The sequence below is a fragment of the Eleutherodactylus coqui genome, chromosome 5 (genome assembly GCF_035609145.1).
Source record: "Eleutherodactylus coqui strain aEleCoq1 chromosome 5, aEleCoq1.hap1, whole genome shotgun sequence".
In the NCBI taxonomy this organism is placed as follows: domain Eukaryota; kingdom Metazoa; phylum Chordata; class Amphibia; order Anura; family Eleutherodactylidae; genus Eleutherodactylus; species Eleutherodactylus coqui.
In genome coordinates, this window is record NC_089841.1 from 99129050 (window position 1) to 99156781 (window position 27732).

Genomic DNA, 27732 nt, shown 5'->3' on the forward strand with positions numbered 1-27732 from the left:
GATTTTGCACAGCCAAATCGCGGCTGTCTGCATGGGATTGCGTTTGTTAACGCAATCCTATGGCAGCTTCCAGGGGCAGAAATTCCGCGGGAAATCCCGCCGCGGAATTTCCGCCCGTCTGCAGGCGGCCTAAGGCATATCACAAGACCAGTGCATTTTAATGACTTATTTGTCAACAAATGAAGCGGGCTTCTGATCACCAAGTGATACAGTTGGAGGCATGAAGTGTTTGGTTCTACACACTGAGCCCAAGTTCCCTCTTTCTTAGCCAATTTTATAACCTAATGTCATCTCCTTTATTCGTTGTTCTGCTTTCTGTTTCCAGCAAAACACATCACCTGAAATGAGTGAGAATCCCTCTGCTACTTCTCCACTTGTCTTCACAGTCACAGCTCGTTTTTCCACACAGTCAAAACACAAGCTCTCCGTGTATTTTGCTGTAAATCCTACCCGAAAGCACGTAGGAACATTTAAAAAACTCCTAGTCTTGTACCATGTTTCCCTGAAAATAAGACCTACCCCCCCAAAAAAGGTCTACCCTGATTTTTGGCTATTTATAATATTGAAATATAAACCCTATCCCCAAAATAAACCCTAGCTAGACGACATAAAAAAATGAATACATTACCTAGCAGGTGCAGTCTGGGTCCCTCCCGCTAGTCTGCAAAGATCCGAGACCAGCACTGCTCTCAGCCAATCACAGTTGTCGCATTGGTTCAGCGAGCGCTGCATTGATTGGCTGGGGGTGGGATTTATGAATGCCGCAACCAGGAAGTGATGTTCTGTCAGCGGCCGAGGAGTGCGGGAAACTCGGCGGAGCTACAGAATTTCACAGACCAATGGAAGCTGTCCGTGCAGAATCCACAATAAAATAAAACATGCTGAGATTTTATTTCTGCAAACAGAAAACACAATCACTGTCCGCTCATGTGAATGGACATGCGAATTGTCTGCGCGGGTCGTGTGAGGCTGGCCTAAATCACTGGGGCTATGCAATACCCCTCTATAGGAGCACTGACTACTGAAGTGGTTGTCCAGGACTAAAAAAATTGATGATCAATTTTCAGGAGAGATCATGAATAGTTAATTGGCAGGGGGTCCACTGCTCGGCAGTCTCGCCAGTCAGTGTGAGTGGAGCCGGAAGCTGACAGCTCCATATGCAATGCAGGTTGGTAATGCAGGCACAGCTCCCATTGAAATCAGAATGCAAGTTTCACGCGTGCCACCGCATATATGTCCCAGATGTACCATATATACTCGAGTATAAGCCGACCCGAGTATAAGCCGAGTCAATACGTTTTACCACAAAAAACTGGTAAAACTTATTGACTCGAGTATAAGCCAAGCTATACTCAAGTATATACTAGGTAAAAAACACTCAATACCCACCTCCCAGATGGCGTCTGTGTCCCTGCAGCGATGGTCTCCCCGGCGGTGTAGTAAGCAGCTTTAAATTCCCCCGCCATCAGCGCTGTGTAAGTAAGCACTGTGATTGGATCGAGCACCAGCCAATCACAGCTTTGGTTTAAAGTAATTGAAAAATTCGCTTATTGCTCTGCATTACTTATACAAATTTAACAGAGCTCCTGTACATTTGGCATTTACAAAATGTCAGTCCCTGCTGTCAAGCTCAGCTAATCTTAAGAATGAAGAGGTCTTTTTTTAAATTTTCATTTTTCTTAATGAGGTCAGTGCCACTGTCAGATGAGATTAATATAAGTTACAGAAGCCTACAAACTGTTCTTGAGATAGGAGGAGTTCTAACTGCTGAACCCCCATCACCTCTTATCAACATGTCATAAAAACTAATTAATAGTTGACCTTCATTACCATATGCAAACCCCCTTCAAGTTGTTCATTATTATTTATATTATTCTGTATCCTCACCTGACTGTAAACCAAAATAAAATTACTAGTTTACAGTGGAGATGAATCAGTCTTTTCTGTTTTCCAGCGGGTGGTCTGTTATCTTCATACAGCTCCATTGTTCTCCGGCAGGACAGCGGCTGAAAACAATGTCATCAGCACTCCTGCAGAGAATCACAGCATGCAATCCCTGCTATCAGCTGGCCAGCCTAACGATGGTTTTTATGCTAAACTAAAAATCATCATTTGGTCGAAAAGCTAACGATGGTAGCATTTACTTGCAATGATTATCACTCAAAAGACATCATTTGAATGCATTTTGAACGATAATCGTTGTGTGTAAATGGACCTTAAGTCTGATGATGGCTGCAGTCAATCAGACTACAGGGTCACCGTTCTGAAGTCCTGCTGCCCAAGATGTGGGCACTGATGCCAGGAGAATGGCTGGTAATGCTGCAGCCTCTGAGTATCCCTAAATTCCTGTAATGACATCTTCCACAACAAATGCCAGGAGGATGTCAGGGCTACAGCGCTGGATCCCCACCGCAGAGGACAGGTAAGTACTGCGCTTTTGTGTTGCAGATATCGGAGGAATGTTGCCCAGTAACATCCCCTTTAAAGTAAAAAAAAATCTTTAAAATGTGTGTGTGTTGTAATATTAACTTTCTTTAAATGTGCATCTATAATTGTGGTTATAAATTGTGCAATTTGTTACAGGGTGCATATTACAACATAGTACGAAAAGAGACCGTGATCAGAGAAATGACACATGAAAGTAATTTACCTCCTCAAAGTACCATCAATGTCACTGAAAATGGCAACATTTGTATTCTATTCGGAGTCAAGAGAATAACCATTACATTTAAGAATCAAACCCAGCTGGACCTGACACATACAAATTTTAGCCTGAATGACAGCATGGATGTAGACGAATCAAACTGCAATGAAGAAAATTCCACGTAAGCAAGTATGGATTCATTTTCCAATTGTATATATGAATTGCAGCACTATATTAATAATTAGAGATGAGCGAGTATACTCGCTTAGGCTGCATTCAGACGAACGTATATAAGCTCGGTTTTCACGCCGAGCCGATATACATTGTCCTCGTGTGCAGGGGGGGGGGGAGGATAGAAGAGCCAGGAGCAGGAACTGAGCTCCCGCCCCCTCTCTGCCTCCTCTCCGCCCCTCTGCACTATTTGCAATGGGGAGAGGTGGGCTGAGGGCGGGGCTAAGCTACGAGAATTAGCCCTGCCCCCTCCCCACCTCTCTCCATTGCAAATAGTGCAGAGGGGCGGAGAGGAGGCAGAGAGGGGGCGGAAGCTCAGTTCCTGCTCCTGGCTCTTCCATCCTCCCCCCCCCCCCCCCGAACACGAGGACAACGTATATCGGCTCGGCATGAAAACCGAGCCGATATACGTTCGTCTGAATGCAGCCTAAGGCACATTACTCGAGCGAGTAGTGCCTTAGCGGAGTATCTCCCCGCTCATCTCTAAAGATTCGGGGGGCGGCGGGGGGCGGGGAGCGGCGGGGGAGAGCGGGGAGGAATGGAGGGGAGATTTCTCTCTCCCTCTCCCCCCCCCCCCACTCCACCCTGCTCCCCGCTGCAACTCACCTGTCAGCTGCGGCGGCCCCCGACTCTTTAGAGACGAGCGGGAAGATACTCGGCTAAGGCACTACTCGCTCGAGTAATGTGCCTTAGCTAGTATACTCGCTCATCTCTATTAATAATGTACAACGTACCTGACCTCATGAGGTTGGAAACTACTTTGTCCAGGACCCTCTTCTATTGCGTCTGTTTCTGTACATGCTCTGTAATGTTAGTAAAGCCGTCGATATGGACAATATAATGATCACTATCTAGGAACGCATTATAACATTGTTACTATTATAAAGTTATAATGATGAATATTATTGTTTATGTCTTGAAACAAGATGTGATACATTTATATCATTAACTTGATAGTATTTTGAAATCCTTGGTTACTATGTACCATATCTACAGCCATAATTTCTTAATGGTATAGAAAACTTCACAAATCTTTGTCCAGTCTTGATAGTTCACTGCTGTGTGTCAATGGAGGTAAAATCAATCAGTATGGAGTCCAGGATGTTTAGCTATGAGAGATATTCTTCAGTGCCAGTCTTAGGTTAGATGACACCATGTTCGGAATGTGTTTGCCCCCCATCAAAGAAAAAAACAATATACACTGAACGATCACTGCATAAGGAACACCTACTCAATAAAGAGTTAGTCCACCCACCTTTTTCGGATGTCGGGAAACAGATGCTACAAGATGTCAAACTTCCTCCATACTCAAGTTGACCCATGCTCGCTGCAGCAGCTCCATCATTTGGTGCACATTTTGCATATAAGTGGGAGCAGATCTCACAGCCCTTTCCAGCATATTCCAAACATATTCTGTGCGGTTACAGTTAAAGTCAGTTTAAAATACAAGGCAGCGTAAAGAATTCATTGTCTTGTTTCTCCAACCACTCCCTAGTTCTCCTTTTGAAAGAAGCCATTGTGGTTGGGGAAAACTTCCTGAAGATATGGGTGCAAATCATCAGCTAACAAGTCCCTGTAGCGTTCAGCATTCAAGGATTGTGGTATGATAATGAACAGTCCAAGTCCATGCTAGGAAAATGCTCCCCAGACCATGATACCGCTACCATCATCTTATTGAACCCCAACGGTGCACCCATCGAATATGGCTTCATGCTGTTTATGCCAAATTTGGACCCGGACATCCATATGGTTCAGCAGGAAACGGGACTTGTCACTCCAGATGACCTTCTGCCATGTGTCTACGGTCCATTGATGTCTTTCCTGGGCCCAAGGCGTTGTTGGTAATGATGCAGGGTTACGGGGGCATCCTTGTTAGTCTAAAGCTATTGAACGCCATATGACGCAAGGTACACCGCATAATCATTGTGGACATTTTTCTAACTTCCCGCTCTTGTACTACTGGTTCAGTTGCTCCACTTTGGAACGTCATCGCTGAAATACCAGATTTGTCTCCTGATGCTTGCCTCTAGGATTATCTATAAATGACCTGCTGCTGTGTGATCCTCTGTTTGATGTCTGTCCATGGTTCAACCAGGCCTTGTACACTCTTGGTTCAGAAATAGTCCACAAGTGCAACTCTTTTAGAAATACTGGCACCACACCTCTGGCCACCAATAATTATCTGCCCTTGCTCAAAGTCATTCAAGTCACCAAGTTTACCCAGAACTCCTGGGTATTGCCTTCTGCTGTACACAGAGGAGGTCAGCACTCTTTCTGAGAGCAGATGGTACCGCTTTACTGATCACATGATGTCACGCGCCAACTGTTTCTAATACAGTGACCATTCAGTGTATATTGCACTGATAAGCAGTCTGCCTGCATTCTACGTGTGTAAAAGGAACAAGTTAGCAGTTTACCCATATCAGAACAGCTCAGTGAATAATTGCTGTACCATAACCAATATCATAACATGAATACAGCTTCTGAACCAAATTCATAACATAAATACAATACCAGAACCAAGTTCACTACATAGATACAGCCCCAGAACTAAGCTCATAACATAAATACAGTAACAAAACTAAGATACTGTGTTGTGAGGTCACCAATGGGCTCTTGGAGCATCAGAGGGGAGGCAACAATTCTAGCAGAAGCATCATTTATGGAGCTCCACAAGATGCTTCCACACAGAGGAAGAAGATCATCTAGCCGGGCGTCTTTAAGGTGTGTGGGGGGTGATTGCGTCTAGCCTGCATTCGCTTTGTGCTCCCCTACAAGCTGGTGGCCAGTTCCTTGTGTGACAGCACTAGTCACATGCTGCCAAGGTCAGCCATGATTATAACAAGCCATCGGATATACAAAATATTAAGTTTGTACAGGTTTCAGCCTCTGGATGTAAAGAAATTCTCTAATGGAAGAGTGCTCTCATTTATAAACAGTCAAAAGCTACGGTAGTGATTCTCCTTGTGTAGATCCACTTGGTAAGGAATCTATAATCTTCAGTATGTCTGCTCACCCTGACATCGTGTTCCCTTTCTGTCACTTACACTTTGTGATAGAGAGATTTCCGTTCACACTTGGCAGATATTTACATCACGGGCTCTTTGAAGCGAGGCATCGGTGTTCCTTTTTTAATCATTTTCTGAGTTATTTCTTTTGTGTACTGAAAGGTGAATTTAAAGTCATTGTCCGTTCTGCTTATGTGCCGGTAATGTTAATTCTCACAGAGCTGTAAGTCATTTCAGTTTTACTTTTACATAAACAGTTGTAGAATAATGAGCACTGAAGTTGGATAGACAGTGGCGGTGCAGCCATTTCTGTTGAACCGGTGATCACATGACTACTGTGTGCCCTCCGCATGGCAAAACTGCTAAGTCTTGGCAGACCCAAAATAGTTTTTATGTTAATGATGGGGAAAATTTGAATTGCTTGCAGCGTTATTTTTTCTGTCAAAACAATGAACACCTCAGCAGAACCTGATGGACCCCATTACAAGTCAATGGGGTCTGACAGCGCTGCTGGTGTCTTGTTCGTTAGATCCATCACTGCATTGTGGCTTCTGTTTCTAACCAAAGCGACGACACAGCTGAGAACAGAGAACATATCTCAAAACAAAATGCAGAAGCCGTTTTAATGCTCATTTAACAGTAACTGTGAATTCACAAAATTCTAAATCAATTGCTTGAAAAAACTAATAAAATCTTAGTGCTTTTTCCACAGTTAATCCTGAATAAACATAAAAAAATCTAAATTATTAGTATAAAAATATTACCGTCAGTGAAGATGGACTGATGGCTTGGTTTTCAGCCCTTATCTGTCACGTGGATGCCAGGTGCACTCATTTCATAAACGGAAATGCTACACACATGCACACATGAAACACCAAGGGACAGTGAACTGGACTCATGGGCAGACATATACAATGACTGAAAAATGCCCAAAACACTCATCTGTCATACCTGCACGCATAAACAGATGGAATAGATATGGTACAAGGTATTAGTTTGTATTTTGGCCAAGAAATTTAAGCCCACAAGCCCGCCAACAAGGGTCCTCGTTGTCTCATGGGTCCCTACTGTCACAAGACAACTTACTTCATGAATCCTGCTTGCAAGTAGGGCAATCATCCCAATAAGGATGGCCCCACACTGGAACCCAAGGACCTAACTTGTCCTGGATGGTAAATGATCCAAGCAGACAGGACACAGTCCACACCAACACCCAGAGATTGCATACCACACAGAACACCATGCACTCTGAACAGGGCTGTTCACCTCCCATGTCCAGCCACCTGCACAGACACACGGAATAAGTCGCTGTTCACACCAATACACACTGAACATGCCTGTTCACCTCATGTCCAGCCACCTGCACGGAACTCAATACATATATACCAGAGAGGCTGGTATATATGTGCAGCAGACCAGTGAGGATTGACTCGCTGGAGAACTCCACACCCAGCCAGCTCAATTATCCCACACTTGTGAAGGTGTGCTCCTGGAAACCTGTAGAGCAACAGGTCCCAACAGCACAACCTGACATTATCTCCTTTCTCCTGCACATTCTCATCACCTAATTTATGGTCAGAACACAGATAAACTTTGTTGTGGTCAGAAATTAGCTGTAAAAAGTATTGAAGATAATAAATGAGGGCTGAAAACTAAGCCATCATTTCATAATCTCTGCCAGGTCTCCTATTGAGATTTAGACGGCAAGTTTCTATATGTAGTGATGGTGCAAAAATGATTGTCAGCCCAAAAAACATGCATTTAAGTGGAGAGAATACACCCCTCGAAGGTGTCCATACCCTTTAATTTTCCTTTTGGTGTAATTGCAGGAAAACTGAATGCTTGTTGGCAGCTTGCTACACAGGTCACTGCTGATCACTGGGGATCCCAGCATCAGGATATCATTTGGTCATCCAATTATCTATCAGTGATTGAGAGATAGAGATAGCTGCCAATCACTGATAGGACCGCCCACTAGAGTCCTCCGCCCAGAATAAGTAGAGGTTTCAATAACAAATTGCTAATTATACTGAATAATTTCCCATCAAAGTACATATCAATCTGCTCAGCTCATTTGCTCTAAAACTCGGTGCCTGCAGATTGGACTGCATTTTTAAGGTGACGGATTCAACTTTAAGTAAAAGTTTTTCTAGACTTCTGTAGAGTGGTGGCCATCTTTGTAGGTTATCAGTGGTGTCTTCCAGCAGTGGTGCCATTAGATGCTGCATTATAATCATATAATTCATCACTTTACTGACTTGTACTTTCTTCACTCTTTGTAGGCTTACGTTAAAGTTTCTCAACGTTGGACACTTAAAGGGACTTGCCTTAAGGTACTCCATGATTATGTATTCTTCAGTGATGACTAAATAAATGTACAGTAATTCAATAATTAACCTAACTGCAGTATATATAATGTTGTATCCCTCTTCCTTGTTACTTGTCAGAAAAAGGTATGACTTTGACACGGTTCTAGAATCATTAGAAGAAGAGGGTAGCCTGGGGGAAATAAATTTACCCAAATCCAACTGTAGTGGCGTGTCCACTCCCGGCCTGTTTCTGACAACAGGTCATGTGACATACAGCTTTGTACCCTTCCCGGTGTCTGTGAATGCTAGGTAGGGGCTAACTGACTTATTTTAATAAGTAACCACCCCCTTCTTTGTAACAGAAATGGGCTGGCTTAGTTGTTGAAATGACATTTAAATGATTGATATCACTGGCCTTAAACTGGATTTGGGTAAGTTTATTTTCCTAAACATCCCCTTTAAGGTTTATTTTGGTTTAATCTGTGTAGTGACTTAAGTTTCTCACTTACATTTCAGGATATTGGTAAATGTGAAGCATTCCTATGTCACAACATATAATTGTTGGCACTCTGATTACTAGGACCTCCATTGATCCCTACAATGGAGGGACATATGTCCCTTTTGCAGTCCTGTTGCACAGTAGCACTCCTGGCCACCCACTATGCAGGAGTCTGCAACATATGTGAATGAGGCTGCGTTGTCATTCCATTCACAGTGGGCGGTCTGCAGCAGGGGCGTAACTATAGAGGATGCAGGGGATGCAGTTGCCCGCGGGCCCAGGAGCCTTAGAGGGCCCATAAGGCCTCTCTTCTCCATATAGGGAACCCAGTACTATGAGTAAAGCATTATAGTTGGGGGCCCAATTACAAGTTTTGCATCGGGGCCCGGGAGCTTCAAGTTACGCCTCTGGTCTGCAGCATCACTGTACAGGGAAAATTAATGGAGCCGCAGGGCAGCGACATGCTATGACTTTATACAGAACAGATTAAAAAAAAATACAGAGGGGACCAAGGAGTTATTTATTGATATCATGTGTCAAGACAGCATGTAGCAGAGTGATACATTATATCATAAGACTTCCCATTATTATAATAATGTTTATTTTACTCTCCCAATATTTATTTAAGAAGGAATTGCCACATTATGGAATACATATGATTTTTCATCCCCTTATATCTAACTAGGAGATGCAATCACCTGATCAGTAAATTATGACCAGTAGTAGAGATGAGCGAGCACCAAAATGCTCGGGTGCTCGTTACTCGGGACGAAATTTTCGCGATGCTCGAGGGTTCGTTTCGAGTAACGAACCCCATTGAAGTCAATGGGCAACCCGAGCATTTTTGTATATCGCCGATGCTCGCTAAGGTTTCCATTTGTGAAAATCTGGGCAATTCAAGAAAATGATGGGAACGACACAGCAACAGATAGGGCAGGCGAGGGGCTACATGTTGGGCTGCATCTCAAGTTCCCAGGTCCCACTATTAAGCCACAATAGCGGCAAGAGTGGCCCCCCCCCCAACAATTTTTACTTCTGAAAAGCCCTCATTAGCAATGCATACCTTAGCTAAGCACCACACTACCTCCAACAAAGCACAATCACTGCCTGCATGACACTCCGCTGCCACTTCTCCTGGGTTACATGCTGCCCAACCCCCCCCCCCCCCGCACGACCCAGTGTCCACAGCGCACACCAAAGTGTCCCTGCGCAGCCTTCAGCTGCCCTCATGCCACACCACCCTCATGTCCATTTATAAGTGCGTCTGCCATGAGGAGGAACTGCAGGCACACACTGCAGAGGGTTGGCACGGCTAGGCAGCGACCCTCTTTAAAAGGGGCGGGGCGATAGCCCACAATGCTGTACAGAAGCAATGAGAAATATAATCCTGTGCCACCGCCATCAGGAGCTGCACACGTGGGCATAGCAATGGGGAACCTATGTGCCACACACTATTCATTCTGTCAAGGTGTCTGCATGCCCCAGTAAGACCGCGTTTTTTTATAAATAGTCACAGGCAGGTACAACTCCGCAATGGGAATTCCGTGTGCACCCACAGCATGGGTGGTTCCCTGGAACCCACCGGCTGTACATAAATGTATCCCATTGCAGTGCCCTGGACAGCAGAGCTAACGTCAAATTAAATGCAGGTGGGCTTCGGCCCACACTGCATGCCCCAACCTGACCGGGGTTTTTAATTCATAGACACAGGCAGGTACAACTCCCTATTGTGTAGTACCTGTGGACCGACAGCATGGGAGGGTCCCAGGAAGCCACAGGCGGTACATAAATATATCCCATTGCATTGCCCATCACAGCTGAGGTAATGTCATGTTAAATGCAGGTGGGCTTCGGTCCACACTGCATGCCCCAGTCAAACTGGGGTTCTTTAGAAGTGGACACATGCAGTTACAACTCCGTGTGGACCGACAGCATGGGTGGGTGCCAGGAAGCCACCGGCGGTACATAAATATATCCCATTGCATTGCCCATCACAGCTGAGGTAATGTCATGTTAAATGCAGGTGGGCTTCGGCCCACACTGCATGCCCCAGTCAGACTGGGGTTCTTTAGAAGTGGACACATGCAGTTACAACTCCGTGTGGACCGACAGCATGGGTGGGTTCCAGGAAGCCACCGGCGGTACATAAATATATCCCATTGCATTGCCCATCACAGCTGAGGTAATGTCATGTTAAATGCAGGTGGGCTTCGGCCCACACTGCATGCCCCAGTCAGACTGGGGTTCTTTAGAAGTGGACACATGCAGTTACAACTCCGTGTGGACCAACAGCATGGGTGGGTGCCAGGAAGCCACCGGCGGTACATAAATATATCCCATTGCATTGCCCATCACAGCTGAGGTAATGTCATGTTTAATGCAGGTGGGCTTCGGCCCACACTGCATGCCCCAGTCAGACTGGGGTTCTTTAGAAGTGGACACATGCAGTTACAACTCCGTGTGGACCGACAGCATGGGTGGGTGCCAGGAAGCTACTGGCGGTACATAAATATATCCCATTACATTGCCCATCACAGCTGAGGTAATGTCATGTTAAATGCAGGTGGGCTTCGGCCCACACTGCATGCCCCAGTCAGACTGGGGTTCTTTAGAAGTGGACACATGCAGTTACAACTCTGTGTGGACCGACAGCATGGGTGGCTCCCTGGAACCCACCGGCGGTACATAAATATATTCCATTGCAGTGCCCAGCACAGCTGATGTAACATCAGCTTTAATGCAGGTGGGCAAAAAATTAATTCGATTACACTGTAGGAGAGGGCCCCAAAAAATTGGTGTACCAACAGTACTAATGTACGTCAGAAAAATTGCCCATGCCCAACCAAGAGGGCAGGTGAAACCCATTAATCGCTTTGGTTAATGTGGCTTAATTTGTAACTAGGCCTGGAGGCAGCCCAGTTAAAATAAAAATTGGTTCAGGTGCAAGTTTCAACGCTTTAATAAGCATTGAAACGTATAAAAATTGTTTACAAAAATTATATGACTGAGCCTTGTGGGCCTAAGAAAAATTGCCCGTTCGGCGTGATTACGTCAGGTTTCAGGAGGAGGAGCAGGAGGAGGAGGATGAATATTATACACAGATTGATGAAGCTAAAAGGTCCACGTTTTTGATGGTGATAGAGAACAATGCTTCCATCCGCGGGTGCAGCCTACGTATAGTTTAGGTATCGCTGCTGTCCGCTGGTGGAGAAGAGAAGTCTGGGGAAATCCAGGCTTTGTTCATCTTGATGAGTGTAAGCCTGTCGGCACTGTCGGTTGACAGGCGGGTACGCTTATCTGTGATGATTCCCCCAGCCGCACTAAACGCCCTCTCTGACAAGATGCTAGCCGCAGGACAAGCAAGCACCTCCAGGGCATACAGCGCGAGTTCAGGCCACGTGTCCAGCTTCGACACTCAGTAGTTGTAGGGGGCAGAGGCGTCACGGAGGACGGTCGTGCGATCGGCTACGTACTCCCTCACCATCCTTTTACAGTGCTCCCGCCGACTCAGCCTTGACTGGGGAGCGGTGACACAGTCTTGCTGGGGAGCCATAAAGCTGTCAAAGGCCTTAGAGAGTGTTCCTCTGCCTGTGCTGAACATGCTGCCTGATCTCCGCGCCTCCCCTGCTACCTGGCCCTCGGAACTGCGCCTTCGGCCACTAGCGCTGTCGGATGGGAATTTTACCATCAGTTTGTCCGCCAGGGTCCTGTGGTATAGCATCACTCTCGAACCCCTTTCCTCTTCGGGTATGAGAGTGGAAAGGCTCTCCTTATAGCGAGGGTCGAGCAGTGTGTACACCCAGTAATCCGTAGTGGCCAGAATGCGTGTAACACGAGGGTCACGAGAAAGGCATCCTAACATGAAGTCAGCCATGTGTGCCAGGGTACCTGTACGCAACACATGGCTGTCCTCACTAGGAAGATCACTTTCCTCCTCCTCCTCAGGCCATACACGCTGAAAGGATGACAGGCCAGCATGGGTACCCTCAGCAGTGGGCCAAGCTGTCTCTTCCCCCTCCTCCTCATCCTCCTCCCCCTCCTCCTCCTCAACGCGCTGAGATATAGACAGGAGGGTGCTCTGACTATCCAGCGACATACTGTCTTCCCCCGCCTCTGTTTCCGAGCGCAAAGCGTCTGCCTTTATGCTTTGCAGGGAACTTCTCAAGAGGCATAGCAGAGGAATGGTGACGCTAATGATTGCAGCATCGCCGCTCACCATCAGGGTAGACTCCTCAAAGTTTCCAAGGACCTGGCAGATGTCTGCCAACCAGGCACACTCTTCTGTAAAGAATTGAGGAGGCTGACTCCCACTGCGCCGCCCATGTTGGAGTTAGTATTCCACTATAGCTCTACGCTGCTCATAGAGCCTGGCCAACATGTGGAGCGTAGAGTTCCACCATGTGGGCACGTCGCACAGCAGTCGGTGCACTGGCAGATGAAACCGATGTTGCAGGGTGCGCAGGGTGGCAGCGTCCGTGTGGGACTTGCGGAAATGTGCGCAGAGCCGGCACACCTTTCCGAGCAGGTCTGACAAGCGTGGGTAGCTTTTCAGAAAGCGCTGAACCACCAAATTAAAGACGTGGGCCAGGCATGGCACGTGCGTGAGGCTGCCGAGCTGCAGAGCCGCCACCAGGTTACGGCCGTTGTCACACACGACCATGCCCGGTTGGAGGCTCAGCGGCGCAAGCCAGCGGTCGGTCTGCTCTGTCAGACCCTGCAGCAGTTCGTGGGCCGTGTGCCTCTTTTCTCCTAAGCTGAGTAGTTTCAGCATGGCCTGCTGACGCTTGCCCACCGCTGTGCTGCCGTGCCGCGCGACACCGACTGCTGGCGACGTGCTGCTGCTGACACATCTTGATTGCGAGACAGAGGTTGCGTAGGAGGAGGAGGAGGAGGAGGGTGGTTTAGTGGAAGAAGCATACACCGCCGCAGATACCACCACCGAGCTGGGGCCCGCAATTCTGGGGGTGGGTAGGACGTGAGCGGTCCCAGGCTCTGACTCTGTCCCAACCTCCACTAAATTCACCCAATGTGCCGTCAGGGAGATATAGTGGCCCTGCCCGCCTGTGCTTGTCCACGTGTCCGTTGTTAAGTGGACCTTGGCAGTAACCGCGTTGGTGAGGGCGCATACAATGTTGCGGGAGACGTGGTCGTGCAGGGCTGGGACGGCACATCGGGAAAAGTAGTGGCGACTGGGAACTGAGTAGCGCGGGGCCGCCGCCGCCATCATACCTTTGAAAGCCTCCGTTTCCACAACCCTATACGGCAGCATCTCCAGGCTGATAAATTTGGCTATGTGCACGTTTAACGCTTGAGCGTGCGGGTGCGTGGCGACGTACTTGCGCTTGCGCTCCAACACTTGCGCTAGCGACGGCTGGACGGTGCGCTGAGAGACATTGGTGGATGGGGCCGAGATCAGCGCAGTTTAGGGTGTGGGTGCAGGCCAGGAGACGGTAGTGCCTGTGTCCTGAGAGGGGGGTTGGATCTCAGTGGCAGGTTGGGGCACAGGGGGAGAGGCAGCGGTGCAAACCGGAGGCGGTGAACGGCCTTCATCCCACCTTGTGGGGTGCTTGGCCATCATATGTCTGCGCATGCTGGTGGTGGTGAGGCTGGTGGTGGTGGCTCCCCGGCTGATCTTGGCACGACAAAGGTTGCACACCACTGTTCGTCGGTCGTCTGCACTCTCAGTGAAAAACTACCAGACCTTTGAGCACCTCGGCCTCTGCAGGGTGGCATGGCGCGAGGGGACGCTTTGGGAAACAGTTGGTAGATTATTCGGTCTGGCCCTGTCTCTACTCCTGGCCTCCGCACTGCCTCTTCCAACCTGCCCTGCTGCTGCACTTGCCTCCCCCTCTGAAGACCTGTCCTCAGTAGGCGTAGCAAACCAGGTGGGGTCAGTCACCTCATCGTCCTGCTGCTCTTCCTCCGAATCCTCTGTGCGCTCCTCCCTCGGACTTACTCCAATTACTACTACCTGAGTGATAGACAACTGTGTCTCATCGTCATCGTCCTCCTCACCCACTGAAAGCTCTTGAGACAGTTGCCGGAAGTCCCCAGCCTCATCCCCCGGACCCCGGGAACTTTCCAAAGGTTGGGCATCGGTCACGACAAACTCCTCCAGTGGGAGAGGATTCGGAACCATTGCTGCCCATTCTGGGCAGGGGCCCGAGAACAGTTCCTGGGAGTCTGCCTGCTCCTCAGAATGTGTCATTGTAATGGAGTGAGGAGGCTGGGAGGAAGGAGGAGCAGCAGCCAGAGGATTCAGAGTTGCAGCAGTGGACGGTGCAGAATTCTGCGTGGTCGATAGATTGCTGGATGCACTTTCTGCCATCCACGACAGGACCTGCTCACACTGCTCATTTTCTAATAAAGGTCTAACGCGTGGACCCATTAATTGTGAGATGAATGTGGGGACGCCAGAAACGTGCCTCTATCCTAATCCCGCAGCAGTCGGCTGCGATACACCTGGATCAGGAGCTCGGCCTGTGCCTACACCCTGACTTGGGCCTCCGCGTCCTCGCCCGCGTCCACGTCCTCTAGGCCTACCCCTACCCCTCAGCATGCTGTATTACCAGTAGTGCAGAAACAGAACGCTGTAATTAAATGTGCCGCTTATTGGCCTGTTGTTGGAGGCTGACTTCGCTTACGGAACGCACAGCAGAGCCAGGAAAGAATTTTGCGCAAGCCTGCTGTAACACTTAGCTGGCTGCGTATGAATTAGGACAACTACCCCCAGCAGAGACGCAGTACAGTCAGGACGGTCACAGGCAGCCCAAATAGATTTTTCTTCCCAAATTTTTTTGGAAAAGCCCACTGCGTATATAGACTGGATATGTCTTTCACTGTCCCTGCCTCACCACCACTACTGGCCGTGGACTATGTAAAATTACTGCAGGACGCAATGCTCTGGACGCAATGCTCTGCACGGCCGATATACAAAAAAAAAAGTGCAACACTGCAAAAAGCAGCCTCAACAGTACTGCACACAGTCACATGTGGCCCTAAGAAGGACCGTTGGGGTTCTTGAAGCCTAAAATCACTCCTAACGCTCTCCCTATAGCAGCTCCGGCATCAGCAGCACTTTCCCTGATCTCTGTCAGAATGCATCTGTGGCGAGCCACGGGAGGGGCCGATTTATATACTCGGGTGACACCTGATCTCGCCAGCCACTTACTGCAGGGGGGTGGTATAGGGCTTGAACTTCGCAGCTGGAAGTTGTAATGCCTTCCATGTCTTTCTATTGGCCAGAAAAGCGCGCTAACGTCTCAGAGATTAAAGTGAAAGTAACTCGAACATCGCGTGGTGCTTGCCTCTAGTAACGAGCATCTCGAACACGCTAATACTCGAACGAGTATCAAGCTCGGACGAGTACGTTCGCTCATCTCTAACCAGTAGTTTCTTCACCGTAAAGCTCGTCTCACACAGGATGGTGATTGTGTAGCGTCTGTGGAGAATGTAACTTTACATTCTACCGGAACCGCTATGGGAAATTATTAATTCCCATTCACATAGTACGGTACCTAGCTTTGTATTAAAAGACACTACCATGGCAAATATTTTTTAACAAGGCCACACCCCTTTTATGCTGAGTCAGGCATTTTGTGGCCCTTCACAATAATAATGGCAGTAAGCAACCGCCTTACAGTAAGAGTGCCCTTTAGTGACCCACCCACGGTAATAGTGCTTTTAGTGACCCTCCCATAGTAATAATGCCCTCAGAGACCTCCTTATAGAACTAGCATACTTATAAAAAATGATCAGATACCAGTTCTACGCAGTGGTAGTCATTAAATTGTATTTACCTCCATGATCACAGGTGATTTCTCATCTGATTGGTGGTCATCCATTTGTCTTCTCCCTTTGGGTCCAGACTGCCATGACGACTTTTTCCAGCTGCAACTTGTTTCTACACACTCTCCCCATCCTGCTGCTACCCCAATGAACTTCTCAGTAACTTCTGATAGTACTAGTTCCCACTCTGCAGCCCCACTAAGTGATAGTGCCTTCTCTGTGGTCCCACTAGGTTCTAGTGGCTCCTCTGGGGTTTTGCTAATTTATGGTGCCCTCCTGACCCACTACTATGCCCCTGCTCCCAAACCTCAGTCCATTAGCTGCAGTAACCATCTATTTTCATCCTCCCACAGCTACTTCACGGTTTCTGCACAGCATCATCTGACTCCTCACTCCACTTCTGCTCTGAGTACATTGTGTTTGGATCCATGTAAGAAATCAGGTCATGCTGTGCAGTCACTGTATTGCTAATGGACAGAGGTTCAGGAGCAGGGGCTCAGTGTTGGAGTGTGGAAAATTACATGGGACATGTTTCTTACCTACCTGGGACAGCCAGACAGCCCCCAAAATCTGGGACTGTACCACTGAATCCAGAATGGATGGGACGCATGCGTTACTTTTAATTAAGAAAAGCATCAAGAAACAGCCTGCATCTTATTTTAATGTTTGCAAGAACAGAAAAATGTCCCAAGTTTTCTGCTTGTTAAGATTCCTTTACATGACTCTATATATGGCAGCAACACACAAGGGGAATTTTTTCCCGAAGCATGGTGCACTGAATACACTAAGGGGTGCACGCCTCTTCATGTATCCAGCTCATCCCGGCAGCTCTGTGCGCCTTCACAGAAATGTATGCGTGGTCTCGACCAAGTGTACATTCCTGGCATAATTTATGCAAATTTCTGGTGTAAATTCTGCATAAATGTGTCAGTCACCTCCTGACAAGCCCTGCCTACTTTTTAAAAAAGTGGCAGCGCTGGGATAGGTAGAAGAAAATTTGCGATTTTTTTTTGCGCAAGTAACCTGGCGTAGAATACTTAGTAAATGTCTCCCATTGTGCTTACAATTTCATATAATGGAGCCTTATTAGAGATGAGCGAGCATACTCGCTAAGGACAATTATTTGATCGAGCATTGACTTTAACGAATATCTCCCCGCTCAGCAGAGAAGGTTCGGGTGCCGGCGCGGGTGACAGGGGAGTTGCGGCAGTGAGCAGGAGGGGGGGGGGGAGAGAGGGAGAGAGAGATCTTCCCTCCGTTCCTCCCTGCTCTCCTCCGCCGCTCCCTGCCCGCCGCCAGCAGCCGAACTTTTTCTCTCGAGCGGGCAGGTACTCGCTAAGGGCAATGCTCGCTCGAGTATGTAAATTGTCCCCTAATAGCTAACATGCATACAACATCTGAAGGAAATCTCTGTGCAACTACATAAAATTAGCAGCGTACATTGGTAAATATAGGCCATAGCAATCAACAGGCTCCATATTATAGATTCATACAGCACGGTTCCCTTGTTCACCCTTCTCCTAAAACTTTAATGAAGAGCTAATGGTTGTCTTGTTAAATAGGTTGAGCAATGATTAAACGTTATCCTTTATTTATAGGCTAGGGGATATATTTCAGGGACTCCCACCAGTCCAGAGAACAGGGCTCCAGTGCATTATTAAGTAAGGGCAGCAGCAGTCACACGGGCGTACTGCCTGTTCATTCATTTTAACCGAACCAAGAGGGATAGTCCAGCATTTGCCCATCTCCAGTGGTCTCATTGAAATGAATGGAAGGGCAATGCGTATGTGTGACCACCGCTAACTCATTTCAAGACACGCCGGAGCCCCGTTCTGTGGATAGGATATAACATTCAATCTTGGTGCAACCCATTTAAGGCCGTGAGTTTATTATTGCTACTTTTGCCTTTATTGTTTTAGCTAACAGTACATTACTTTACTAATATTGGAACCTAGAGTTTATACGCCTACGGAGTTTATCTTGTCATTTTTCTGCCAGTGACCGTTCAAGCACTCTGGACATGTTATTCAAATGCATCACTATGAGTTATAGTTATGGAGTAACATTTCTTGAAAGTCTGCCTATACTTCATACCAGGATTTTACATGGACTTCATGGGCATTAGTCTAGTTACTCATTGTTCTCTTTTGCTTCTCTTCTTTTGCCCACACGTCCGTCTTAATTGTTGTTTCATTGTAGAAACTGATGTAGATATCAGATCTAATATAGAGAATACTTGATATTCAAGGTTTTTGGACAGCTGCGTATAATTAACCCTTGTATTTCGTGTTTTGGTTCTTGATGCCCAGAGCAAAATTTTAATGTTTTTACTGTTTTTTTTTAAGTCTACTCCATGACCCACCCGGGTATAACGGAGTCGTCTCCGCTGCAGCCACCACTTCCAAACTCCCTCTTACCTAATTGACCACAGGCACCTTTTCTTTAGATTAAATTTGGCCACAGCAGCCATATTTATTAACAAACAAAACATTAAACATATCCAACATTTGTAACCCAATAGGGAAGCTAGGGAGTGATCCTTGGAGTTCTGAAAAATCTGTAGCTTCACCAACCAAGGAAATATTTGTAACTGCCACCCGTCGTGTACTAATCGACTCGGGCGGCACTATTTCTCAAAACAAGCGTCCTGCCGTAAGCCAACTGACTTGGGAGGCTCACAACTCACCAACTAGCCTCTAGTAGCCGACCTTCCGACACCAAGGCCAGCTAGATATACCCTGGCTAGCCACTCCCACCATATTTGCAGGGCACCACCCTGTCAAAGCCAAGAGACCCACCTACAAAAGGGGAAAGGTAGCTATCCATCAATCAAAAGGGGGAAGGTAGCTATCCAGCCCCTGCCTCCCCCACACCATACTTTTATGCTGACTCCAAGGACCCCCTCACCACTGCCATGACAATTTTTTCCAACACTCTCCCCAACCTTTCCCTTAGGGCGGGCAAGTGGGAGGGACTCTTCACCGCTCTGCTGCACTTCTTCCTGTCTTTCTGCTTTTTCCATAGCTCCCAGACTGACTCCTCCTCCCTTCTTTCGTGCTGTTTTTCCCTCATAGGCCCCCCTTCTCCCGCTCCACCCTTACCCAGCATACCCCTGGCCAGGTTAACGCTTTCCCTCCCTATTAACCCTGTCATGCCTGCCTTCCACTTATCGCCCTGCGGGCTTCAGTTCCGGAATTCCTGATTTGTCTTTTCTCGTCTTTCTTTAATTTTTTTTAGAACACGTGACTTGAAGCTGATACCTTATTATTTTGTAGATTTCAGTTAGGGACAAATATTCAGAAACAAGAAAAAAAAAAATATTTTTCACGTTATGTTTTAAGGTTGTTTGTTTATTCAGTAATATTTTCCCCAAACTAAATTTCCTGTGCAGAGAAATACCAAATATGTGTGAACTGTCTAACATGTGATGTCTGTATAGCAACGAGGACAAGGTCCCATTTTAGATTTTTGCATATATCTTCTTCCCTTAAAAGCAATGTGTCACCACCTTTATCAAGTCCTCCCTGAAGGAAGTATAATGTGATGTCTGGCAGGCTGCAGCCATATGTATGTTACATTTTATTTGTTTTACTCATTTATATAGCACATACATATTCTGCAATTCTGTATATCACTTGATATAGGGTTCTGTCTGCATTGGGGCTCATAATGTAAATTTCTCCATTTTTGGAGTGGGAGAAGAAACAGGAGTTCCCAGAGGAGACGCACGCAAGCACACAAACTCCATGCGGATGTTGTCTTTGGACAGATTTGAACTTAGGACCCCAATGCTACAAAACAACTGTGTTAGCCAGTGTAGCCAACTTGACGACCAACTGCTGATTGACAGCTGTCTTCCTATGCAGAAGAAGAGGGAGACGGCTGTCAATCAGCAGGCAGTGGGCATGAGTAGCCCTGCAGATGGGTGGAGCTAGCCCACAGCTCATGAATATCAAGGATTATTACTCCTCCTGTGTGATGTGTGTGCTACTACTGATAAAATGTAAGTTCCAGATAAACTACTATACAGACATATATACTGGACATATTGCTATAATCAACGTACTTGTCACTACTTTGGGACACTAGAAAGGTGGTGACAGTTTCCCTCTAACTTTAGGAGTAGTTTCTCTACATGGGTGACAATCATCCAGGTACAGAATTGTTTTTTGTGATGGTAAAAAGCATGTTAGATGCCCCTGGCATAGCAGAGGGGCCACAGGCAGATTGCTAGCTTGGGGGGCTGTGGAAATCCAAGTCTCTGCTACACATAGAGAAGGTGAATGCTCTGGGCTCAAATCTGGGGGCCACATGTAGAGCGTAGAAGGACCCCGTTCCATCTTGTTAATTAGAGCCTAGGAAATAGGATCTCAGATGTTTGATTCCAATCGATAATGGATGTAGTAAGCGCGATCACTGGGTTGGCACCATATAGACATGCGGGGAACCCGTAATATGCAGGTTTTTTATTTAGCAGATGACTTGCGACACTGAGCAGTCACTTTAATAGCCTGCGGTAATTGAGGGTAGAATTGCAGCACAGCTTCAGCTTTGACTTCGAGCGAAGGGAATCCCCATAACAAGCTGTCCTGATTTCAAGCACAGGAATGTGGCTCTGTGCTGTGCCAGAGAGCCTTATACAGCAACCCAACTGGCAGCAATCCATCGGGTCTACAGACTTTCTACAACTCTGTGCCTTAGTGTAGTATGCATGCCTTATATAGGGGTACATGACCCTGGTGTCTGCGCACCCCACATGTCCAGCAACAGTTAATCAAAAACAACATGATGCATAACTGTGCATTAATAATAAAATTATAAATGACAGTATTACATATGGCCAGCAGGAGTCAGGCCATACTTACAAATAGAGCAGTGTATTCTCTACACAAATATGGGTTGTTACCTCACAACCCATGTAATCATGGGAGATAGAACATGACTCCCTTACAAGCATACAGTATGGGGTTGAGGTAGATCAGACTAAAACCGGTGGTGTGGGGTAACATTTGGGGTAAACTACATTCTGTGTGATATGAACGTATAAAAACCTGAGAGATTAATACTCATGCAAAAATGAATTTGCAATCACTCAGGTTGTCTAGTAATGATGCATGTGGGTTCAGAAACCTTTATTTTTTTTACGATGAAGACTTTGGTAAGCAAAGACCACGTGCTCTTTGTGTTCCCTGCTCTCATATTCAAATATTGATAACAGTGACTTAAATAAATGCAGCAGCTGAGCAGGAGGCCAAGAAGCAATTAACCTGAGGAGTGCTGCAAAACAATAAATGTAAGTTCAGTGAACAGGAAGAGCTGGACGACGCCCTCGCCTGCCAGACACAGAAGCAGAGGATTGTGTCTGAACAGTGCATCTAACAATTCCATCCAGGGTTCTATCTGGATGCCATTTTTGGCCATCCAGGTGAAGACCTGGGATGTAACCCTCAAATAGGGTTCTTAGTGCAATTGTAGGGGACTGCAAGCAGCAAGTTTTATCCAGACTTTCCCAGTTTTTCGGGTCCATGTTAGCCTGATGGACATAGGGCACAAAAGTAACCATTGCTGAACATACAACACTTCATTAACTGTAAAACAAGAAAACTGTAACTCAGTCTCTCAATAAAGTTCTGTATGAAAAGTTGTTAAACAGAGCCCTAGCCCAGTTCACCGAGATCAGCAATAAACAATAAATGCCTCATTAAACAGTCTTTAGGTTCATCAGCGTGGGATACCTGTAAAAATTCGACATCCAGATGACCAAGAAGGATTCTTTCCAGGCCTGCTGGCACTGCCTCAGCATCTTCCGAGGGGAGGAAATGGATGAACCAATTGGCATTGACTTCACTATTTGGCACCCCTTTCCTTGTTCACCAGAGGAAAACTGCCCCTAGGACAATTGCTACAAACTGTAGCACAAAACCTTCTTCCTTTATGCACAGCCCAGCTGCCCTCTACACACTCTGCAGGCTTCTCAATGGCTGTATCTCTTTCTCCCAGAGGAAACTGTCCTTAGGACTGTATCTGCATCACTGCACTACCACCGGAGAGACTCCTGCTTCAACCTCAGTCCCGCACCAAGCCCCTCTCTTAGCTACTTCCTGTTTATTCTTCCTGCTCATCTGTTCCTCCATTCCCGGCCCTTCTTAAAGAGATAGTAGCATTACAAAGAAACAACATCATACTATCATTTAAACAGCGATAAACCATACCCTACTTACACAGTATGAATGAAGACTAAGTGGTATGAACCATTCTTATTCAACTTCACCTCCACATGTCCCAATATGTATATAATTATGTACAGTATTATGTATTTTAAATTTTTCTTAACTTTTCTTCATTTCGTTTCAGATTTTTATTAGTAAAAAGTTACTACAAACAATCTGTGCAGAACTGGTTCAAACTGCAGAGTGTACAGATACTTCTCAACCATTCTGTACAAGCTACATTCAACACCTCAAAAATATTTGCTCCAATCAGCTATTCCTATCACTGTCAGCATGTCAGCAGCCTACAGAAATATGATGCATTGTTAGTTCCCAGCTCTTCCGAAAACAGCTCACGACTGTGGGATGTCACTTTCCAGGATTTTCAGGTAATAAAAACGCTTTGGATGGCAGATATAAAAGATTTACTTTAACAAGTGCATGAAGGTACACAGCAAATAACAGGAGGAAGGAAATAAAGAGAAGCTTATAGTATTATGTACTTTCAACTTGTACATGCTGAAAGCCCGAGGCTTTCTAGATTAATGATGTCACAAGTGTCAGGCAGCTGCACCGCACAGACAACTTCCCAGCATTATACCACCTTGATAGTATAGTTGTATTCTTGAGGCAATGACATGACCTGAGAGGACTGTCATCAGGAACGTCTCACTTCTATAGCTTAACACTGTCACATAATATCAGTCTGTGCTTGACAGAGCAACGTTACTGGAAAACTTTCAATTCCAGTGCATTTATTAAGTCTGTCAAAAATGTCGGGAAAAAAAATCGCTCAGTATCCAAAGCTATTTTTTAAATAAGATTACGAACATCATGATGGAAACCTAAAATATAGTCAACGATGTCTATCCAATGCCATAGGTATCCGTCATGTAATGGATCCGGCATTGCCATCAGTTTTATTGTTCTGCTCCTATGACGGCAGAAAAACGGAATTGATAAACACAGATTTGAAAAGAGCAATAGCCGAAGCAGAGAGTGACTACAAAGAGTGTCTCTCTCTATGGAAGACCTGGCATGTTCATCCATACCATAAAGAGCTTGTTCGAGATGTTATAAAAATGTGCTGGAGAGCAGATGACTGCGGAAGAGAAAGAAAAAAACATTACTCACCTTTTAAATTGGGAGGGGTACTGTCTCTCCTTGAGAAGGTCAGTGAGACTTATAAGGCCATGCATGCTCCACTGGGTAATATGCCAATAAGGAAAATAGAACAATAGCTCTGTATAAAGGGCCGGATAGTGATTTGCAGGAATGCTGCCATCCAATAGGTGGCGCTGCAGAGGTATTTTCCACCTTCCTTATTCATCTTTTAAATGTCCCGCCACTCTCGTTCCAGAAGCTCCTGCAATGACTATATGCCATTTATTGCTCATGCGACTGCTGCAGCCAATCACTGACCTCAGCAATTAGTTTGCATGAATGGCACGTGAGCACGGAGGCCAGTGATTGCCTGCAGCAGTCACCTGAACGATGAACAGCATGTCACTACTGCAGGAGCTTCTGGGACCAGAGTGGTGGGGACATTTAAGGGGAGAATAATGTTTTTTGTTTTTTTTATACTGTGATCAGCCACCTGGGAGAAAAAATTAACCCTTTATATTGACAGTCTGTTGATTTCAATCAGCACAGTGAAATATATAATTTCCTCTGAGGGAACCTGCAAGGGGATTGAGCAGGTTCCAACAAAGTTCACTGCTGGTCACTAGTGGTCTCAGCAGCATGACACACTGTGATTAGCTTATCGTTGGAGTACTCTACTAATAAAAATAGATTTTACCAAGTAGACAATCCACTTAAAGGGGTTGACCTACCAAAAGAACTTATCCCCTGTCCATAACATAAAGGTTAATTATCTGATCAGTGGATGTTTGGGTGCTGGCACCACCACTGATCAGGAGAGCAGAGGTTTCATTCCGGGATACTCAGGACCCCAGTTCATGTGATTGGTAGAGGTCTAAGTGGTCAGAGGCCAAAACAAGACATATGTCCTTCCAGTTTAGCTTATTGTCCTGCAATGTTGATCCATAGGAAGGCGAAAAACCCTCATGAGGTAGAAGACACTTTACCTCATTTTAGGATAAAAATTCCTTTCCGGCTCCAAATCTGGCAATTAGAATAATCAACAACTCTTCTGAACTAATAAGTGACTATAGCATGTAATATTGTAATGCTCAAGAAAGATGTTCAAGTCCCTCTTGAACTCTTTGAGTGTGTTCGTCATCAGCACTTTCTCAGGCAGAGAGTTCCATAGTTTCACCGCTCTTACAGTAAAGAACCCCTTTCTATGTTGGCATAGAAACCTTCTTTCCTCTAGATGGGGTATAAATAGATAATGGGAGAGATCTCTGTATTGTCCCCTGATATATTTATACATAGTTATTAGATCACCCCTCAGCCGTCTTTTTTCCAAACTAAACACCACTTTTCATAACCTCTCTGGGTATTCTGGTCTGCCCATTCCATTTATTACTTTAGTTGCCACCTTTGTACCCACTCAAGCTCTGATATGTCCTTCTTGAGTATCGGTGTCCAAAACTGTATACAATATTCCATGTGTGGTCTGACCAGTGACTTGTAATGAGGAAGAACAATGTTCTCGTCATGTGCCCCTAGACCTCTTTTAATGCACTTCATGATCCTATGTGCTTTGGCAGCAGCTGCCTGACACTGGTTGCTCCAGTTAAGCTTACGGATAACTAAAATCCCCAAGTCCTTTTCCATGTTAGTTTTGCCCAGTGGTTTCCCATTTAGTATGTGATAATGAAATTTTTTTCCCTGCCCATGTGCAACACCTTGCATTTATCAGTGTTAGGGCCCCTTTCCACTGGTGAGGAAATAGTGCATTTTTCATGTGATGCGAGAGTGAATGAAAATGCATGATTATGAAATCAATGAATTTCAATGGTTTCATTTTCATTTGCAATGTTTTCGCTCCAGTGATGCTGCGTGAAAAAAATCTCAGCATGCCCATTCTTTTTATGATATCGCCCAGTGCTGCAGCACCAGTCCCATTGAAAGCAATGGGAGAGGATCGCTTTTCCCTGCTGCGGCTGTGGCAGCTGCATCAAGGGATTCCTTGGATGTGAAACCCCTGGATGCTGTCACATCCAGGGGCTTCACCTTGTTGCTAATGGGGCTGATGGCAGCATCGCCGGCCCCATTGAAAGCATAGGGAGAAGATTGTGCTCCTCTGCCACTGCTGTGACAGCACGGCAGGGGATTCCTTCATCCTTGTGGGGAGTCCCCTCATCACTGAACACTTAGAGCACTTCCACCCCATTGAAAGCAATGGGATGGAGGGAACCCCCGCAGTGATGCGAGACTGTTATCACATGAAAACACCTGGCATCCAGGGGTTTCCCATGGATTTTGAGAGCGATATTAGGCCATGAATCACGGCCCAATATCGCTCTCGACAGTGTGCAGGAGGCCTTACGCCTCTTCTACACTTGCGTTTTTCTTGCACATTTTTTTCACGCAATATAGCTGCGTTTTTTTAATGCGAATGTCAATGGATCGCACAAAAATTACAAAGCACGACCTGCCATTTTTGTGCAATGCGTTTTTAACATTAGAAAGTCCCATTCACACTCGCGTTTAAAAAAGCAGTGATACCATGTGAAAAAAACGTGCAAGAAAAACGCAAGTGTGGAAGAGCTCTTAAACTTTTGCCACTTTTCTGCTCAATCCCCCAACTTATCCAGATCCATTTGCAACCGCCTTGTGTCCTCTCTTGTGTTAATTACTTTACATAGTTTTACATCACCTGCAGATATTATTATTTTACTGTGCAATCCTTCTACCAGCTCATTAATAAATATATTAAAAAGAATTGGGCCCAAAACCGACCCCTGTGGTAGCGGTGTACGCATACAGAGCATGTACCATTAATAACCACCCTCTGCAGAACATTATAGCTCATTGCTGATGACTTATTTCTGGTCATCATCATCAACTCTACTGAGAAAGGTTATGGTTGAGAAAACGTATGATTATTACTATTATTATAGACATGGGACCCGTCAGTGATCAGGAGCATTTACTCCAACCACTGTTTGTGCAGTCCTTTTTACTGATGCCATTGCTCTTTCAGATACAGGGATTTAACATTGAAGACGGGGAGTTTTCATATGCCAAGGACTGTGCTACCTACTTTTCGCCAGCCATTCTTATGGGTCTAGTCATGTCGCTCATCCTTCTACTAGTCTTGGCCTACGCACTGCACATGCTGGTACATTTGAAATCAATGGACAGACACTATCAGAGGAAATGCTCTGCCACCTATTTTCCTAGGATGAAGGACAATTACCTGGAGGATGAGAGGGAGCCCCTCAGAGGCAGCGGACAGGAGTTCTATGAACTAAGACAGTCGGAGTACTGTAGACTAAGCATTCAGCAGTGTGCATCTGTTTCTCATTAGCTTTATAATTGACCATTGTTCCCCTTTGTGTATTTCTGTTATTCTGATTTCACATTAAACACAGTTTCCAAGAAATGACTCCCCAGATAAACACGTTATAAAATAAACTCTTGTGCAACACAGTAACTCTGGAGACCGAAGACCCTGAAAGACTCTTGTGAAACTACGGAGCATTTTGTCACAGGAACATGTGTTGCCCAAGATGAATTGTTGATGTGTTAGATTGTGAATCAAGAGCTGTGAAGGTAAAACGGACTGCCGCAGTCCAGCTGCGCAAAAGTCATGTATGAGCTGAATAAAACTCTGGTTGTTGGTCTGATAAGATGAATGCGCTTTGCCTTTCCTGTGAAAAATGCATCAAGTGCCGAAATGCACAAAAATCTTTGTTTCATGTAATGTCAAGGAAAATGGGGCATAAGCCTTCACACGGGCGACAAAGACATGCGATTTTCATACATTGCGACAGTGCTACAAATCGCATGTATGTGAAGCCCATGCTTTCCTTCAAATTAGCGATGTTCTGTACCATGCAACATTGCGAGTCAAAAACTTTGCGGGTTTCGCGATAGGTCGGCGACTTGCAATGTTTTGTAGCCCGTG

The 27732-nt window shown here is 46.0% G+C and overlaps 1 protein-coding gene across 1 annotated transcript in view; it reads left to right on the top strand.

The window, feature by feature from the left end:
* Window positions 1-27376, top strand: part of LOC136626939 (V-type proton ATPase subunit S1-like protein) — a 40837-nt gene extending 13461 nt beyond the window's left edge. The window contains exons 4-7 of the mRNA XM_066601896.1: window positions 2584-2825; window positions 8166-8216; window positions 22834-23077; window positions 26806-27376. Of these exons, the coding sequence (XP_066457993.1) occupies window positions 2584-2825; window positions 8166-8216; window positions 22834-23077; window positions 26806-27132 (864 nt within the window). The 3' untranslated portion in view covers window positions 27133-27376. The remainder of the gene's footprint in view (window positions 1-2583; window positions 2826-8165; window positions 8217-22833; window positions 23078-26805) is intronic.
* Window positions 27377-27732: the final 356 nt, after the last annotated feature.